This window comes from Paroedura picta, chromosome 5 (assembly GCF_049243985.1).
Source record: "Paroedura picta isolate Pp20150507F chromosome 5, Ppicta_v3.0, whole genome shotgun sequence".
Classification (NCBI taxonomy): domain Eukaryota; kingdom Metazoa; phylum Chordata; class Lepidosauria; order Squamata; family Gekkonidae; genus Paroedura; species Paroedura picta.
The window spans coordinates 82,991,422-83,010,947 of record NC_135373.1 but is presented as its reverse complement, the minus strand read 5'-3'; the positions used below and the strand labels follow the sequence as shown (position 1 = coordinate 83,010,947).

General features: G+C 42.6%; 2 protein-coding genes across 5 annotated transcripts in view; one reads left to right on the top strand and one right to left on the bottom strand.

Annotated features, from left to right (window-relative positions):
• MYRFL (myelin regulatory factor like) overlaps positions 1-19,526 on the bottom strand; it is a 512,195-nt gene that overhangs the window by 49,632 nt on the left and 443,037 nt on the right. The gene's annotated exons all lie outside the window — the stretch shown is intronic.
• PTPRR (protein tyrosine phosphatase receptor type R) overlaps positions 1-19,526 on the top strand; it is a 156,281-nt gene that overhangs the window by 33,380 nt on the left and 103,375 nt on the right. The window contains exons 1-2 of one of the 4 annotated variants that reach the window (XM_077338802.1): positions 146-338; positions 16,400-16,701. In XM_077338802.1, the coding sequence (XP_077194917.1) occupies positions 278-338; positions 16,400-16,701 (363 nt within the window). In that variant the 5' untranslated portion in view covers positions 146-277. Of the gene's footprint in view, positions 1-145; positions 339-16,399; positions 16,702-19,526 lie in introns of those variants that run through there. The other 3 variants (XM_077338801.1, XM_077338803.1, XM_077338806.1) reach the window with 3 other exon arrangements.

Sequence of the window (19,526 nt, the reverse complement as noted above, 5' to 3'; positions counted from 1 at the left end):
CCCCCGCTCCTTTCACTGATTTCTGGTCCCTGCTCCCATGAATCACCCCCCCCCCCTCCCGGGATCCTTGTCTGCCGCGCGCGGCCGTGTCTACGAGCCGTTCGGCGCGCAAAAAACTTCTGCCGGCGGAAGAGGGCAGCAGCTTCACGGGTGCTGTTGCACATGCGTGGCTTTCTCAAGCATGCTCATTAACCAGAGCAGAGGAAAAGCGATGGGAAACAAAACCTGACCGCGCCAGAGCCCCAGGTCCACGGGCTCCGGGCTGCGCGAAAGCACCATGTGGGGGACCCCAGCCTGCCTTCCCCTGCTGTACCTCTTGCTTCGTCTCCAGGCTGCAGGTAAGCAGACATTTGCCACAGTGGCGAGAGCTCCCTGAGCTCCTAGGCTGCTGGAGCGGAGGGGAAAGAGTCGGTCTGCCCGGCTGCAGCAGGCGCCAACTTAATGGGATCGATCAAAGCACCTGTTGTGCCTATGGCAATTGCTAGCGCCCTTTTGATCCCCCCCCCCCAATGCTTGTGAGTGGCATCACCCACCAGCCGTGCCTGGCGGGATGCTCGCTGCTGGCGGGGACAGCTAGAGCCGCGAAGGTGTGCGTTTTCATGTTCAAGAGCGCGTAATAATTCTCGGGCAATCTTTGTCGTTCTTGCGGGGGCTCTTGACTGGATGTGCCCTGGAGGCGACTGGCGACGGTCGTTCCTCCCCCCCCCCCCCCATCCGAGCTAGCTCTCCTAGAAGCACGACGTGCCTTCTGCCTCTTGGGCCGCCGGCAGGGTTGCGAGAGGGGCGCGGCTGGTGGGCGCGTGGTCCGCCCAGACGCCGTCCAGGTTTCAGCACCAGGGTCAGCGGCACAAGAGCCGAGCAGCAGCGGGGGGAGGGGCGTCCGCCTATCACACAGCCCACTGTCTGTGCGCTGCTAAAAAAGAAATACGGTAACTAACCGCGCACACACACACACACACACACACACGCCGGAGTATGCCAAAAGCACCGCTGCTGGCTTGTCAATTAATGCGGATTCCATAGAGATGCGCTTCCCTTCTGTGCACATTTCCTGGTGGATCCGTAGAGGATCCGCTCGGTTACAGCGGCATGATGGGCGCTGCCTTTTTAGCGGGCGTTCGGAGGAGGAAAGAGCGTTTGAAGAAAGGCGAAATCCTGCTGCGCAGTTACCGCCTTGTGCAGTCGCCCCTGGAGCTGGGCGAGTAAATCCTCTCGCTGCTTACCTGGCGGAACCCTGGCAGCGCTCAAAACCGTGGCGAATCAAGCAGCGCTCTCCTGCGACAAGAGCTTTCCGGTTCAGCCTGGCTTATTATCGCTCGGATTCCTATCCTCACCGGGAGCCCATATCGGTCTCCTCCTTCTGCAGACTCCCTCCCCCCTAAAAATTAAGGTCGATTCCTTTGCTTTTAAGCAGAGGGCTCTCTCTTCGCTAGGGCTGTAATTAAATAGTTGACACAACGACAGCATACAAATGGATTGTGGAGGTTGAGGTTCTCTTCCCACTTGCCTGGGGATCATGAGTGGGGGTAGGGTCAAGCACAAGGGATCTGTCGTAGCCCTTAAGACAATGCTTCCGCTTGGGGATTTCACACATCTGGAGGGGAGGACACCCCCCCCCCCTGAGTTTATTCTCCCTCTCTCTCTTGGTTTCATAAAACTAAAAAAAAAAAACTTAAGCAATTACTATGTGTGGTGCTCTCCTGTTTCTTTCTTGTATCCTTAGAACCCTGATTGCATATGTCTAAAGTGATGGACTTAATAATATGAGTAATAAGTAATAATATGAATGCAGAAAGCTGGAATACAACCATCCTTGAGATGAAAACATTCTGAGATTTAAAAAACAACACTTGTATCCCTACATTCTTTAGGATTGTTTGCACTTCGGCTCCCATTAAACATATTATATAATTGACATAACTGGTTATTATTATCTGTAAAGCCCTAAATGGTCTGGGGCCAGGGTACAAAGAATGCCCATACAAACCTTCCAGTGAACTGATATTGGCTTATCTACTTATTTTATGTTTTTTAAAATTAAGTGGGTGAGTATTGGGCAGGGCCTTTTCAATTGAGACATTATGGTTGTGGAACACCTTTCCCACATTAGGATTTGTAGGTGGGTTTGGCAGCTAGCCTTTTGAATTTAGGCACCAGGTGAGAACTGTCCCCCTTCCTCATGCCTTTTAATTAGGTGCTTTGTGTGTGTACCTCAAATAATCTGGTTTAGTCCAAGCTCACCAGAGCCCGGGAACTAAACAGAATTGGCCATGGACTGTACTTGGATGGGAGGCCTTCAAGAACGTCAGGGGTTGCTATGCAGAGGAAGGCAAAGGCTAACCACCCCTGCTCATCTCTGTCCTGTGGAGTGCCCTGTGGATGGTGTCACAATGAGATAGTTGCAACTCAGTGGCATGTTCTTTCCAGTTCTTCTTGATGTGTGTACTCTTTTTGTACTGATGTTTCCATCATCGCTCATAATTTGCCTTTCTTTGGTTTGAGCTGCTTATGTTGGTTTTTTTTTTACTGCTTTTAAAATGGGTTTCCATGGTGCGTCTTAACCTGGTTTTATTTTTATTTGTTTATATTGATACTTTTAAAAAAAGCCTACAGAAGATGATTTCTGAGCATTTTGTTGGGAGGTACAGTATACGTATAAAGCTAAAATTATGCATTACGTATACAAAACCATTTAGATTGCATAGGACTACACTTATGAACTTATTGATAAACGGGATGAAAGTCGTCTAATGCTACATATCTCTTGAGTGTTGTGTGGGAAAGTGAGCAGTGACTCATGAAAGCTCCTACCCTGCCACAAATTTTGCTAGTCTTTATGGTGCTACTGGACTCTTGCTCTTTTCTACTGTGTGGAAAATGAATTCTTCTTGGAGAGATCTCAAGGGAGATTCCCTTCCCAGAGGTATCCCTCTTAACCATCTTAAAATGATACAAGCCACCAAAGTTCCTTTTTGCCTCCCCTGCCTTAATGCTCTCTTTCCAGGGACTGACTGTGAACATCCTATACTGGAGGCTGAGAGTCCCAGGATGGTCAGCCTGGTTGCAAGCCCATTACCATGACACAGTCTATGGATATCATTTTAGAGATATGGAACTTCCTCCCCATCTTCACTTTTCTTTCATGTATAGAATTGGTTTGGTATGTGCCAGGAGTCCATATTTCACATCTGCATCCAGCCCATAGTAATCTTTAAGATTGCCTCCTTGGGCTTTGTGCCACTTTAGCATTGCTGTCTTCCCTTTCCCTTGTGTAAGTATCATGTTAATTTGCAAGCGTGAACTTGTAATGTGGGACAATGTCTACTCAGCAAATGTAGGTAAGCTTTAGTGCTGTTCTAAGCAGTTACTCCCTTGCAAAGACCATTGGAATCAACTCTGCACTACTTATCTGGGAGAAATGATTACTTCAGGTGTTGAGACTCCCATGCAGTTCTGTTCAACTTCAACAAAGCTGATCTCTTTCCTTGTAAAGATCTTTTCCTTTTGGTTTTTTTCAAGGACAGGTTGTGGGGGCAGGGGGAGAGCCATTTGTCATGAAAATTATTCAACTTCTTTGCCCATTTTCACCCAGGCATGGTGAAAGCAATAACCCTCTGAATAAATTGGTTTACTATTTTAATTTGCAATAGTTTTTCTACTCAGTTTGGCTGCAGTTATTTTTAAGCTCAAAGATTGTAATACTTCACCTTTTCTATATAATATATATTTATTTTAAACTCTAGTATTTCATTCTCAGATTTCACTTCGGTTATTAAGAAAGCCAGATTTTTAGTCCATTTCAATGTCTTGGAAAACAACAATACTAAAATGAAATGAAAATGAAATTCATCCTTCCTTCCTTCCTTCCTTCCTTCCTTCCTACCTTCCTACCTTCCTTCCTTCCTTCCTTCCTTCCTTCCTTCCTTCCTTCCTTCCTTCCTTCTTTCCTTCCTTCCTTCCTTCCTTCCTTCCTTCCTTCCTTCCTTCCTTCCTTCATTCATTCATTCATTCATTCATTCATTCATTCATTCATTCAGTTTTTAGACTGCCCTCCTGGAAAGCCAGCTCAGGGCAGTGTACAAAACTATGGCTGCAATACAATAAGTGAACAAATTAAAATTCTGGATTTAACATTAATTCAAATTTAAAATAGGTAGCAAATAAATATAAATATAAATATAAATATAAATATAAATATAAATATAAATATAAATATAAATATAAATATAAATATAAATATAAATATAAATATAAATATAAATATAAATATAAATATAAATATAAATATAAATATAAATATAAATATAAATATAAATATAAATATAAATATGTATGTATGTAACTGCTCTAATAATAATAGAAGAATCATAGAATCATAGAGTTGGAAGGGATCTCCAGGGCCATCTAGTCCAAGGCCCTGCACAATGCGGGAACTCACAACTACCTGCCTAACCACAGTGACCCCAATTTCATGTCCAAGTGATCCCCCACCGATAAAAATCTCCAGAATTCAGCCAGGCCTGGAGGAAATTCACCTACCATCCCACAGTGGCGATTAGCAATTCCCTGAGTATGCAAGGAAGGGCCACAAGAGACAAGCACCAGCATATCCCTCCCTTCCCACCCACTCACAATCTGCCTAAGTTCATTTCTGTCAGATGACTATCTAGCCTTTGTTTCAAAACTTCTAAAGAAAGAGAACCTACCACGTTCCGAGGAAGCCTTTTCCACCGAGGAACCGAGGAACTGCTATTAGGAACTTCTGGATGTTTTTTCAAAAATTCTTTTGAATTAATTTCAACCCAATTGGTTGTGGTCCGACCCCCTGGAGCAACAGAAAAGAACTCTGCTCTATACTCCCTTCAAGTATTTGAAGATTATTATCATATCACCTCTTGGTTGTCTTCTCTCCAGCTGGTTAAACAGATCAAGATCCCTCAACCTTTCCTCATATAACTTGGTCTCCAAACCCCTTACTATCATAGTAGCCCTCCTCTGGAAACACTCCAGTTTGTCTACATCTTTCTTCACTTGTGGTGCTCAAAACTGAACATAGTACTCTAAGTGAGGTCTTAACAGAATGGAGTAAAGCGGTAACATCACCAATCCCATTTGCCTTTTAGCTACTGAGTCACACACATGTTCAGTGCCTGTTCTACTAAGACCCCCAGACCCTTTTCACCTGTACTACTACCAAGTCAAGTCTCACCCATCCTATAGTAATGGATATAATTTTTCCTACCTAAATGAAAAACTTTATATTTATCACTATTGAAATCAATTTTAGCCCAGTTATCTAGCCTGTCAATATCATTTTGTATTCTGATTCTGTCTCCTTCCCCTCCCAGTTGTCATCTGCAAATTTAATAAGTACCCCCTCTATTCCTTCATCCAAATCATTTATAAATATATTGAATGACACAGGGCCCAACTGGATTTTAATACCTTACTTTTTCTACCAGAAGGAGTCTCAAAGCGGTTTACAATCTTTTTCCCTTTCCTGTCCCCACACCTATGAGATAGGTGGATCTGAGAGAGTCCTGATATTACTGGTCTGTGAAATCAGTAATATCAGGGCTGTGATGAGCCCAAGTTCACCCAGCTGGCTACAGGTGGAGGAACAGGGAATCAAACCCGGCTTGCCAGATTAGGAGACACCGCTCTTAACCACTTTGCTAAACTGGCTCTCCCTACATAATAATACTCATTCTATCTGCATAACAGTAGGCACTTGAAAAAATAGTTTGAAAACCAAGATTTGCATGACTAGTGATATCAGCAAATATTGACTTTGCAAAAAAAAGGATGAAATAGTCAACCACATGGTCAGTGCCTGCAGTAAAATTGATCAGACTATAAAGAATGTCAGGATACACTTGCAGCTATGTTGTGCTGGAAGATTTGTAAATTGTATGTCTTAGCATCAGCCAGAAATTCATGGGCCCCCAAACCAGACAAAATCATGGAGAATGGTGACACAATGATTATTTGGAACTTCCGAATATAGATAAACACTTGGAGCAAAACACCCCTGATACCACAGTTATGGGGGCGGGATGAGAAAAGGGTTTGAATAATTAACACTTCCACCCTAGCAGAATAGAAAAGAAAGAACCAAGAGGGGAGGTCACAAATACAAAAACCTGTTAATAGAGTGGCTCTGGAGGAAGAAGAACTGGTTTTCTGTACCCTGCTTTTTACTACCTGAAGGAGTCTCAAAGTGGTTTACAATCTCCTACCCTTCCTCTCCCCACAACAGACTGTGAGGTAGGTGAGGCTGAAAGAACTCTGAAAGAATGGTAACTGACTCAAAGTCACCCAATAAGCTGCATATGGAGGAATGGGGAATCAAACTCAGATTTTAGAGTCCAGCACTTTTAACCACTATACCAATCTGGTGGTGATGATTGTGCCAGTTGTCATTGGAGGTATTGGAATGGTGCATAGAAGACTCAGGATACAATTACACATCCTGGCCACTGAATAGATAGAAGAAGAAGAAGATGTAGAAGGAAGAGGAGGAGGTGGTGGTGTTGATCCTTCTATGCCACTTTTCTCTACCCTAAGGAGTCTCAAGGCGGCTTACATTCACCTTCCCTTTTCTCTCCCCACAACAGACACCCTGTGAGGCTGAGAGAGCCCTGATATCACTGCTTGGTCAGAACAGCTTTATCAGTACTGTGGCAAGCCCAAGGTCACCCAGCTGGCTGCATGTGGGGGAGCAGGGAATCAAACCTGGCTCGCCAGATTAGAAGTCCACACTCCTAACCAGTACACCAAGCTGGCTCTCTCCAAGCTGGTCTCACCATCAGCTCAGTTCCAGATGATGGTATTGTTTGGAATAGCAAGAATCCTGTGAAGATACCTCTGCACTTCCTAATAAGAACTTGGCTTGATCTTAAATTACAGAACTCCATCTATCAGCCAAATATCTGACTGACATTTATTATTATTATTATTATTATCATTATTATTATTATTATTATTATTATTAATAATAATAATAATAATAATTATTATTATTATTATAACTCAACAATTTTAATTCTTTATTATTTTATTTAGAGACAACCCCTCTCCTCAAGTGGGCTCGGGGTGGTTTACATCAATAGATAAAAACACTGAGCAGATTAAAACACATCCTAAAATTTAAAACTACCCATTCAAAAACTCTACCCTCCGAATTAATTTTAATTAAGTAATTAATCTCTTTATGCCAGCAATGGATAGTTAGCATTCTTTTGACTGCACATAATTCACACAGTCCTGCACATAATTTCAACAGGATATGTAAGAACCAAAAATATTTCGGGGCTGGACACTCCCTCTCTCTCAGATACTGCACAACAGAGGTTCAGTGATGCTTCTGCCCATTCCTATGAAGTTAGTCACACTGACTTCAGGGGCTTACTCTCATGTAAGCCTGCTTAAGAACATATCCTAAGCTCAGGCTTCAATCGAAAGCATGCTTCCTCAAAATAACTGTGGCATCAGAATGACTTGCACCCAAGCACCTTGCCCATTTGCCATGGAGTTGGTATATGCTGTGTTTGGATAAGGCTTCCCATGCCTGACTCCTCCTCCAATAAAAACATTCCTCATGCTTAGAAAGCCAGCATGTCAGAGAAAAGGCTGCCCAGACAAAGTCACATTTAATTCTCCATGAGGAGAAGGGCGTTTTATTTGTGTTTTGTATTGAGCAATATTCATTAAGAGAACCCCCACTTGCGTGTTTTCGCCCATGAAGCAAAGGAAAAAAATCAGTCTTCTGAACAATAGTCTTATGAAATGTAGCTAGCTGTGATCTATATTTATGAATTATAGATGATGATTTTTGCATTGCGCACCCATCTCTAGTCATCAAATGCATTGCACTTAGTGCTGCTGTGGACCTTTATTCTGTTCTCTTTGTGAGTTGTGGTTTTCACCATGGCTCCCAGCCAAAGGTTTATACTTCAAGAGAAGTCTCCCTATGCAGGGTAATAACATGGATAACAACAAAGTTAAGAACATCTACAGTCTTAGAGGTTAACCTGGTATACTAAGGAGTCAAAAACTCTCAGTATTTCTGTCCTACCATCCCAAGGAGACGGTTGTTGCAGAACGCTCTAAGAAAATTTCTAAAAGACACCTGTAGAATTGATGCTCCATAATGACCTGTGAGGTTGAAGAGGAGGCGAAACCATGATAAGTATGGATGCTTCTGTCATGCTGTTGCCCAAGTCCCAGTGCCCAGTAGACTTTTCAGCTGAGGAAGGTGGAATTCTGTGGGGCTACTGACCAAGTCCTCTTAGATTCCAACTTATTCTCTTTGCCACACCAGTTCCTGAAAACGGAGAATGACTTCCCTGGACTATCAAGCAAATGCAAGAGGTAATCCAATGCAGCCTATTACAATTTGGAAAGCCCATGCCAGGTTCATGGAACTGTACCATCTGGAAAATATCCAAGCTTTTCACATCATTAATAAATCAATACTCTGTGTATGCAGGAGTCACAGTGGGGAATGCATGGGGGACCCATCCATCAATTCTTAATTCACATGAGCAGACCCACAGAAATCCAATTGTCTGCGATATCAGATTTGTACCTCAATTAACAATAGATCATGAAATGCATCTCTAGCTATATCATCAGAAACAGGAAACTGCCTAAGCTCCTCTTTCTTCTAAGTACCTTAAAATACCACTGTATCCATGAATTAGGTACATGTTGCTTGTTTGTAGTATTTTGGAATCTATCTCAGTTTTGCTTAAAGCCATATCTAGCCATATTTCATTTTCCTATAATATATCTATATTTTCAATGGGAAAACATGAAGCATCTTTGTTGTGAATGAAATGACCTTCTGTTTTGAATTTACTTTGGAGGCTATTTTTAGAATATGCCCCATTTTTCATAGTATTGACCCTTAGAGAAGTAGTGAGGGTGTTGCTTTATAGTCTTTCCATAAATACAATTCTTGCTGTTGTTCCTGCCATGTGACTCTGCTGCCAGTTGGGAGGGATTTGTTAAGCAGATGTTATGGACGCAATCAATGTGGCTCCAATGTGGTTTTATGTTACATCATCCTTTCAGTGGATATGTTATATACTTTAATATCTTTAATTGGGGAATGGAATTATGAAGGAAAGACAGACTGTGTGGTGTCATAAACAGGGTATTAGATCTGGCCTGGATAGACCTGGCTTCAAATCCCCATTCATTTGGACCTGGGATTTCCCAGAATTTCTAGCTAATCTCCACATTGAAGAGATCAGTTCCCCTGTAGTAAATGGGAGCTTCAGAAGGCAGACTGTATGGTATACCATAAAGTCTTGGAGAAACAGAAGTCCTAGAGTGGTATTACATCCCATCTGAACTCCCTCTCCTTCCCAGACTCCACGTTCCCGAGAAATTCCCTCTAAATATCAGAAAATTTTCCAAGACAGAGTTGGCAATTTTAATCAGCCATGGATGATCTTGATGGGAACAGTTAAAGAGGGGCAGGGGCAGTTTAAGAGAGTTCTGAAAGCAGGTTCAGAAATAGTTAATATTTCAAGAGCCCAGTCTTTCACATTCAAATAAATTCAAGTTTTAACCAAAGCTGCTCATATGAGGTTTATGAGGAAGAAAAATAAAATACAATGACCGGAGCATATGGGCATGTTTATGTGGGAGAAGGCCGTCTTTCAGGTATGCTGCCCCCAAGCCTTGTGGTCAACACAAGAACCTTGAAATGAGCCCAGAAGCAAATTAGGACTCATCAGACACTAACAATATCATTCGGATTTGCATTTTTAAAGGATCCATTTTTTGTCCCTTTCTGCACTGGAACTTGCTTCTTGGGGTGCAGTCCCGAATTACCCCCTCACTTGCCCTGGAGTAAAGGAATCCTGAGGAAACAATAAAACCATAGAATAATAGAGTTGGAAGGGATACTCCATTTGATACAGCCCAAAATACCATTTGCCTTTTTAGCCACCGAGTCACACTGCTGACTCATGTTCAATGTATGGTCTACTAATACTCCTAGATCCTTTTCGCACATGCTACTGCCAAGACAAGTTTCTCCCATTCCTATATTGCTTTATATGTTTTTTCCTATCTAAATGCAGAAGTTTACATTTGTCCCTATTGAATTTCATTTTATTTAGTTTATCCCAGTTCTTGAGCCTATTAAGATCATCCTGTATTCTGATTCGGTCTTCTGTTGTGTTTGCTACCCCTCCCAGTTTAGTCTGCAAATTTAATAAGTACCCCCTCTAATCCCTCACCCAAATCATTTATAAATATGTTGAACAACACAGACCCCAGGACAGATCCCTGGGGCACTCCACTAGTCGCTCTTCTCCAAGAAGATGCCAAATCATTAACAAGCACCCTTTGGGTACGATCTGTCAACCAATTATCAATCCACCTGACAGAATTAGGATGCATACTGCATTTTACCAAAGGTGTTAATGGACTTTCCCCACAGTGATCCTAGACAACCATTCCCATCCCCCCTGTTGTGATATGTTTTTGACACAACTGAGCACTATTTCCCTCAGACTGAGGAGAAATAGGAATTAAGCAGTTCAGCCCTCTCTTCATCTTTAAACGTTCCGTGGCGCGGGGTGCCACGGACTAAATAAAGCAGTAAGGGCTGGTGGGGAGGAGTTAGGGCGGGCTCTGTCCGGGATAAAAACTCGGAGGAGCAAATCAGGAGCCACGAAGCGGCACTCCAGGGCCAAGTGTCCAATTGGGAAGCGCGCGAAGCACGCCTCCCTATTGGACACTTGGCCTGTCTCCCAAACGCCATGCCTCCAACTCTGCTGTCCTCCCGAGTCGCCATCCTCACCAGATGGCCACCAGGGAGGATGCTCGCCCCTCACCGCTTGAGTCTGGAGAGGCCGCCCACATAGAACCCTGTAGGAGTCCCCTGGGGGAAGGCTGAGCCCTTCTAGCACCCATTTTATTTTCATATAAAATGGGCTTTTAATCTAGTCTGTTATAATTTCACTTTCTTGCCCTCGCAGTGGTCCTACAGTTCCTACTCTTTTTCTTACTTGAAATATAATTAAAGAATCCTTTTTTGCTATGTTTAGCACTTCTTGCTAGTCTAAGCTCATATTGAACTTTAGCTTTTCTAACACTCTTCCTACAATTATTGGTTATTTGTTTATACTCATCCTTGGTAATAAGGCCTTCCTTCCATTTCCTAAATGATTCTTTTTTATTCCTCAAATCATTTGACAGCTGCTTATGTAGCAACCTTGGCTTCCTTAGGTTCCTTCCATCTTTTCTTCTCAAGGGTATTTCACTTTTTAGAAACTCCCAGCCCTCTTGGACTCCTAGCTCTTTAAGTCTTTCTGACCACGGGACTCTACCCAACATTCCTTTAAGTCTATTAAAATCTGCTTTCTTGAACTCCAGTCTATATGTCCGACTACGTAAAGGTTTACTCTTTCCCAGAATCATAAATTCCAGAATCACATGGTCATTACTACCAAGTGTACCCACTACGTCTACCTCATCTATCAATTCTTCCCTATTTGTGAGAATCAAGTCTAGAAACAAGATTTCATCTTTTCAACCAGCATCTAATAGGGTCTAACTCAAGGCTTCTGAATGTGCAGATGGATGCATTCGGGTTTTTTGCTGCCATTTTGACATCTTTCCACATTGACGTCTTCCCTCCCCCCCCCTCCCATGGTAAAAGTGCCCTAGCATTCTCCTCTTCAATAGGCCATGGGTCTAACTCTTCCCCTCAATAGCATCCCTTCAATCCACATGTCCTCAATTACCTCCCTCCTTTCCCCACAGGTATGTGTAGGTGTACAATGCTTCTGCATTGTAACATGCAAGACTGTTTTTTACTACTTACAAGGATTGGGGAAGGTACACAACAGAGTCCCCCTTGCCTCCCTTCCACCATTTGAGCCTGCAGACAGCTTCTGAATGATGTGGGGAGGGGGGCATGGAAAAATCCCTCCCTGATCCATGCCTCCATTGCCTCCTGTAGCATCGGGGAAGGTTGGTGCCAGGAACTCTGTGCCTCCCCTCCCTGATGCTATCTGCCAGTCAACCTTCCATGATGCTACAGGAGGTGGCTGCAGGTTTTGGATCAGGGAGAGGAGGCAAAGATTTCTCCATGCCCACCTCCTCCTGTCTTTCAGAAGCCAGCTGCAGGCTCCGACAGAGGAAGCCTTGTGCTGGGGGAGGGAGGAAATGGAGGGCATGGAATCCAGAGAGAAAGGGTCACAATTAAAACAAAGGTGCAAGCAGGCATCCTTTTCCAAAAAAAAAAAAAAGCCTTTTGGAACAGGGTAAGAGAATGAAGCATCATGGGAGGCTGTCCCCTTCTGACTCCAATGTGGAAAACATATGGCAAATTACAGCCTGGAAAAGAAGGGGAGGAAAGCCCACGTGAAGAAAGCAAAGTGTCAATTCATAGCATCCAATTGAAATCCAAAGTGGAGCAAAAGCAAGTATGTCTCCTAATGCAGAAATGGTACAAGAACCAACATAGATAGAACAAGGTTAAAGTGATATGTTCCCTATGACCCACTCCTGTCAACATATTGGCTGCAGCATTCTGTATTGACAGTAGCATCTGGACAGTCTTCTAGGAAAATTCCAAATAGAGCATATTTCAGTAATCTCATCTATTTACATGATAAGCAGCCTCAAGCAGATATCTGGAGAGGCAAAAGAAAATCTCTGGCCCATTCCCTAGAAAAAAAAATCCTACTTGCTGGCATTACTTCCTCAAGCGTGATAAATGTTGTGAATGTTCAAAACACTGAATGGAAGAATGGAGGAGGAGAGCCAGACTGTTCTGTTGTGAGATGGACCATCTGCCACAGAGAGCTGGGGATTTCAAAGGCTATTTGTAGCATTCCGTGGTATTTGATTGAAATATATAGCTTTATATTTATATTGGTGGAGAAAACGTTAAAAAGGACCTGCAGTGGAGTTTTGAAGGTAGAAAATATATTCTTCTTTGGGAGAAGAAGCAGGAAAAGGGACAATAATGATGGTCAGAGGAAGAGACTTTTTAGAAGGAACTGGAAGCAAATTATATTTTAGGAGAAAAATCTTTCCATTTTTCAGTAGTAAATAAAGAAACCCTAATTCAGTTAGAATAACTATATGCCTGCTAATCAAATGAGCAAAGTGATGTGGTTAAAGGGGCCAGAAGTCTTGGGTCTTGATGTCTGTGTTTTTATGGATTTTATGTTTTAAAAAATTACTTATCAAAGGTAGGACAAAAAGCCACTTCAGAGCAAAATGGAACATGCTGTTTCTTGTTCTAGTTTTTCTCCTCCCCCAAACAAGATCAGTTCTGAAAAATAAAGCATGGTTTTCTTAAGGTTGGAAGACCTCCGACTGGGAGTATGACATATTTTTCTATTTATGGGCATCTCCCTAGCCACAATAGAGCTTCAAGCAGCAAAATCTCAAAAGATGTATTGTTTTGTATAGTTACAAAGAAAAAACACCCTAAATTTGATATGGGACATGTTCTAGGCATGCATTATGCAGTACATTTATCCAGTCTGGATGACGGCCAAAACATTCTGGTAATAATAGATAAATATGGAGGCTAATCCCATTTACTTGAGAATCTGGATAGCCAAGACTGGGGGCAGTGATGGATAATGAGGACAGAACACAAACATTCAACCCGATTTTTATTTTGGCTTGTTTGGTTTTGAGTCAATAAAGAAAACAATGCTGAATAAATCCAGTCCATTGTAAATTGAGCAAAATAAAGAAAATCCGTGCAGACTCAACAAACAGTTTAATAAGAGAACCTAAGAGGAGACTGCCAATTTCCAGCACAGCTTTCCACAGCCTGTTGTTTGTTGACCTTGCATGGTATTCGTAATTCCAAAAGGAGATTTTTGTGGTTCTGGGAGATCTCCAGCTCCCACCTGGAGGTTCACAACTGTATCCTCACTACCAGTGGCCTCCCCAGTTGACAGAGGAACAGATTATATTGGAGTCTTCTAGGAAAATTCCAAATAGAGCACATTTCAGTGCTCTACATTAGCGATCCCCAACCTGTGGGCCGTGGACCACATGTGGTCCTTCGACTAATTTGAGGTGGGCCCCGAAGGACACCTTCTCCCCCCCCCCCGGCACTTTACTTCATCCCCCCCAGCCCTTTACAACACACTTCATTGTTGTGGTGTGTCTGTATCTTATTTTGAAGGGATGTTTAAACATTACCATAGCGATCAGAGAGCGCTAGGGCAGTGGTTGAGAGTAGAGGAGTAAACTACCCCCCCCCACACACACACCGGGCCTCAGTAAAAGGCGTTGAGTGGTCCCCGGTGAGTGGTCCCCAGCGTTGAGTGGTCCCCAGTGATAAAAAGGTTGAGGACCACTGCTCTACATAACACCATACATAACACCAATGCTTGATACAGAAAAAAAATGGCTCTGTTGTTGGCTTATACAATTCAGTAATAGATAATTAGAATCTCAAAATATAATTTAGGCTTACTGCTCACATATATTGGAGTCCATTCATAAGCATACATATATGAGGAAGTAATCACTGAGGAAGGTTTCCTGGAAAATGGGTATTTTACCTAGGACCCCATTTTGATTCCTTCAGATACCATTTTCTGTCTGATTTCTTCAAAAATTACTTGTAATTTTGGAAATAGGACAACACAAAGAATACTTTGACTTTTGAAAACCTTTATTAGCCAGCTTACAGATTTCCTTTGTTTTTTCGGCTTGAGGAATCATGAGGAATCAACAGTTCTGGCCTCAACCAGGGGCAGGGCCTTTTCAATTCTGGCCCCAATTTGGTGGAATGAGCTCCTGGAAGAGCTGCAGACCCTGCAGGAGCTCTCGCGGTTCAGTAAGGCCTGCAAAATGGAACTCTTCCACCAGGCATATGGTTGGGGTGACTGAGTGATAGCAGTATCAAGGAATGGGACCTCCTCTGAAAATTCTCCTCTTGAATGTAGGAAACAATTGCAACAGGTCAAAGTAATGGGGGCTAATTGCACAGTGGATAATGATCTATGATTGATTAATGTAATGTTTTAATTCTGTTTTGATGCTTTTATTGTTTTATGGAATTGTCATTAATATTTATGCTGTGAACCACCCTGAGCTGGCAGTGCCGGGAGGGGCAGTTATAGAAATCTAAGGCTAAATATAAAAGATAGGAGCAGTTAACTCTGTGATTCTAGGTTTCTCCTCTACCTGGAACCATGAGAAAAGCAAGTATATAAAATAAAAAATCATAACCAGGGGTGTGTGGTTGTCAGATCCAGTTAATGCTAGCAGAGTCATCTTGAGCAGAGTTACCATCATTATGAATCCATTCTAAGACAGCAGGCGTGGAAGGCCATAACTCTGCCTAGTATTACCCTACTGATTTTTCACAGTCCTGTCTATATTACATGAACAGCACCAACAAAGCAAAAAACCTGGCCTATTTTGCTGTGAACATATAGGCTGTGCTTTTTATTTAGGAGCCCTGACCTGGATAGTCAGGATAGCCTCATCTCATCAGATTGCCTCTGAACATTTCTTACCTTGAAAGCTCTATGGGATCACTGTAAGGCAGCTGGAACTTGATGGCTTTTTCCACCCTCACTGTATTTATTGAGAAACTGAATGCTCTCGAGATCTACACAGGGGCAGCTTACTTTTTTAAAAGCAATAAAACCACAAAAATAAGTGTTTTTCATAATAGAACAAACCATACAAACAATCTAGGAGCATAAAGAATGTTTAGGAGTCCAAACTGATATCTGTAAAACAGTCGTCATATAAGAAGACCTCAGAAATGTTTTTAAAAGGTTTGATAATTTAGATAAAAGCCAGGGTGACAAAGAAATGTCTTGGCTTGTTGTCTAATTAATAGTAAAGTAGATGCCTGGTGAGCATTCCGGAGGGGAGGTACCACCATGGAAACACCTCTCTCTGGTTGCAGTCCTGGCTTGGGACAGAGAGGAGACCCCAAGATGCCTATTTTAATCTGTATAATATTTGCATGTGTATAGAGTGCAAAATGTACCCAGGGGAAACATAATACCCAGAGACAACATAAAATATCATGTTCCGTTTTTTCTTCCATATTCTCCAGTGCAGCTCTCTCCTCCTGTAGATGGTATTAAATTTGAATCACCAAATGAAACTTTATTACTTCTTCATAGAATCATAGAATCATAGAGTTGGAAGGGGCCATACAGGCCATCTAGTCCAATCCCCTGCTCAACGCAGGATTAGCCGTAAGCATTTAAACATTTCCTGTGAAAACATTGTGTAAACAATGTGTAAATATTTCTTGTGAAGTTTCTGTTGTGTATCTTAAATACTTGAATATAAGAAACATAAAATAATAACCAGGTTCTTCCCTTTTAAATTCATTAGTGTTTCCTCCTCTCTCTTTTGTTCTTTACAGGGTGCTTTTCTGGAGATAATGACCACTTCTTGGCAATTCATCAAAGGAAGAGTGGGAAGCCTATCTTCATTTATCATCATGTGCAAAGTGTTGAGAAAAGTTTGGATACGAGTGATCAGGGGGATGGACTCAAATCTCATCTGCCTACCCATGCAAAAATAAACAAGCCACACCCAGCCATTATACTTAAGTCCACCTTTTCAAGACCTGCATATGACCCATCTCTCAATCTCTTAGCTATGACAGGTGAAGACCAGGAAGTGGAAAATCTACCCATTCCAGCAACAAATGTGATTACTGTGGTAAGTGTCTTCAACTGGCTCTTTTTCTACTCTTTCTAAAGCATTCTAAGTTTTTCAGTAGTTCTCTAGGCTGTGGAATGGATGTATGCTACCCCAAGAGAACACTGATGGCAGATTGGGATATATGATGTTTGAATCAAGGGACTCTCAGATTCATCCTGAACTGAATCAATATCCATCCAATGTTGCTAAACATTTTAGGAACATCTACTTGGCTATGTTCCCTGCTTGGTAATATGCTCGGTGCACCTGGCCTAATTTTGCCCTTCAGCACAGAATATAAAGATGGATTAGAGTCTAAGAATATCTAAAAATAGTCTAAGAATTAGCTGAAATGTTAATTATTTGATTTTTATTAGTGTGCTTGCCTTGTGAATCTAGGAAGTAGATGAAATACTGCATTTTATAGGGTAAAACCTGTGTTTGTGAGAATATGCAAAACTTTTCAAGTTCTAAAAGTTACATTCAGGGACACTTTTTAACCATCGGGCATCAATGGCAGTTGCTTGGGGCTGGACAGGTCCTGACCACCCATCCCTCCTCCCAATGGAAGGAGAAACAACGAAGAAGGTGCGGCAACTGTGCAGTCTGCCTGTATCTAGGTGGGATCTGAGGGATCCCCAGAATTACAAATCTAGACTACAGAGATCAGTTCACCTGGAGAAAATGGCAGCTTTGGAAGGTGGACTATAGGGCATTGTATCGCACTTTGTACTGTCCTTATCCTCCCCATGCCCTAACCTGAAATCTCCAGGTGTTTCCCAATCTGGTTCTAGCAACCTTATCACCCAAACCCCGCTGATTGCTATGGGGAACCTAGTAACCCTAGCTCAGTCAGTGGCTGGCTAGCATAGCATCTGTCACACAAACCCTCCCTATCACCTTGCACCTTTGTTTGACCAGGCTGAGGTAGGGGTGGTGATGGTTGTGACAATTACTTGGTGGCCACACATTTGTCCAGGACCCTGAAAATACCATTGCCCTGGTTATCCAGCCCCCAATCTCTTCCTGAAGGAGAAGGCAACAACTTTCATTCTGTTACCAGAAATGTACTTCACATGGTGCTCAATGCAAGTATCTGATAGATGTACATCTCAACTCCGTGCTCTACGATTGCTGGAGGATTTAGTCATCCATCCAAAGCAGGTTTTAAACCTGAGGACTTGATGATGTTAAAAAGGAACCATTCCAATTCTGGCGGGAAAAAGACAGTTACAGAGAGATGACATGCTAGAGAAATATTATAAGGCATTATAAGAACTTTCAGGTTGGGCTTCATTCATGCTTTTCCCCACATGTCTCTTGCCATCATAGAAAACCTATGGTATAATATTTACAGAAATTTCACAAACTGGATAGTCAGTGCTGTTCTTGGGACACTAGAAGAAATCCTGACTTTTCCAGTAATTCAACAGTTTCAAGTTGCTGCTCTATGCATAGATATATATCCCAGTCTTTCTCAGTCCTAGCACTCTATTTGGGTTAGACATTATAGGCAAAAGCTTTATTTTATAAATGAGATTTTTTTTTGTTTAGAAAATGTGTATGCTGTTCAAAACACTACCACCATGCTTGGAAAACGAATCAAGTCCATGAAACCAGGGCAATGCAACCTGTCAGGACATAAAAGCAGCATAAACATTTTTTATAGCAGTCTACTGTGATGTTGATAAAATGGTCTTGGAGATTGAAGCAGACCATAAATACCCCCATAAAAGGATATTTTCTATTAAAAGCCTTTGTAAAGAGAAAGAGTTTGGCCTGGCACAAGGCAAGTACCAGGTGAGCCTCAAGGGGAAGGACAATCCACAGGCCAGGTGCCACCTATCTGTAGTCCTACCAATCACCTCACCTCTGAAAGCAAATGAACAGAGAGTGTGGCTAATGATCTTAACTGGAGAGCAGGACAATGCAGGAGGAGGAGGAGTTCCTTCCAGTTGTGCCCTTTCAGATGTCCCTCCCTCAGACCGTTTACGCACTGGAGGTTTCATGCCAGGCTGCAGGCTGGAGTTTTAGATGTGGCAGGTTGCCCCACCTCTTCCTGCACCCAAATGGGGGAGCATTTGGCCTGGTGTACCTCATCCGCCCCTGATTTGTGCTCCTGCATGGGAGCTGGGGCAGTGAAGTTCCCAGTGCATAAACAGTCTTAGTGAATATTTATGTGCAAGAAGCAAGGGTGGATTGGGACCATATGGAGGAATGGCAGGCTGCTCAGTAGGCATTAAAATGCAGAGGTTAGCTGTGGACATCAACTGGAATTGTGTGTCTTGTAAAATGCACACAATGATTTCATATAATTATGAAAGCTCTCCAAGTTGGCCAGAAGCCTTAACTAGGAATGGAGTACTGAAGTACTGCAATAAATTGCAATGGACTTTTGTAGACCAGGAGATGTGCTCTAAAATCTGTTTCTCGGGGGGGGGGGGATTCCTTCTGAATACCACGAGCCTCGAGTCCAGCCGTAGAGGTGAGACCACTTCAGAGTTGCTTTCAGTTTTCAGGCTGAGCTGAATGACACTCAGATTTAGACATGAAGAGCTTTTGAGTGACCCAGTTGCCAGACCTTTCTGACAGCTCCCCACAAAGCAAGATGGAAACACTCCACAACTAGACCCTCCAGTGAACTGCCATATTTTCCATAAATATTTCAAACAAACACATTGAAAAAAGCTGTAGATAATATTAATTGCATATACCCTGATCAAAGTCAGAAAGAACTAAGGACAATTGTAATATGTAGCGCGAACTTAAGGAGAGCTCCAGTGTCTCCACCTCCAGTGTCCTGCCCTTGGACCTGCCTCCCTCTCCCTTCTCCCGGGGATTTT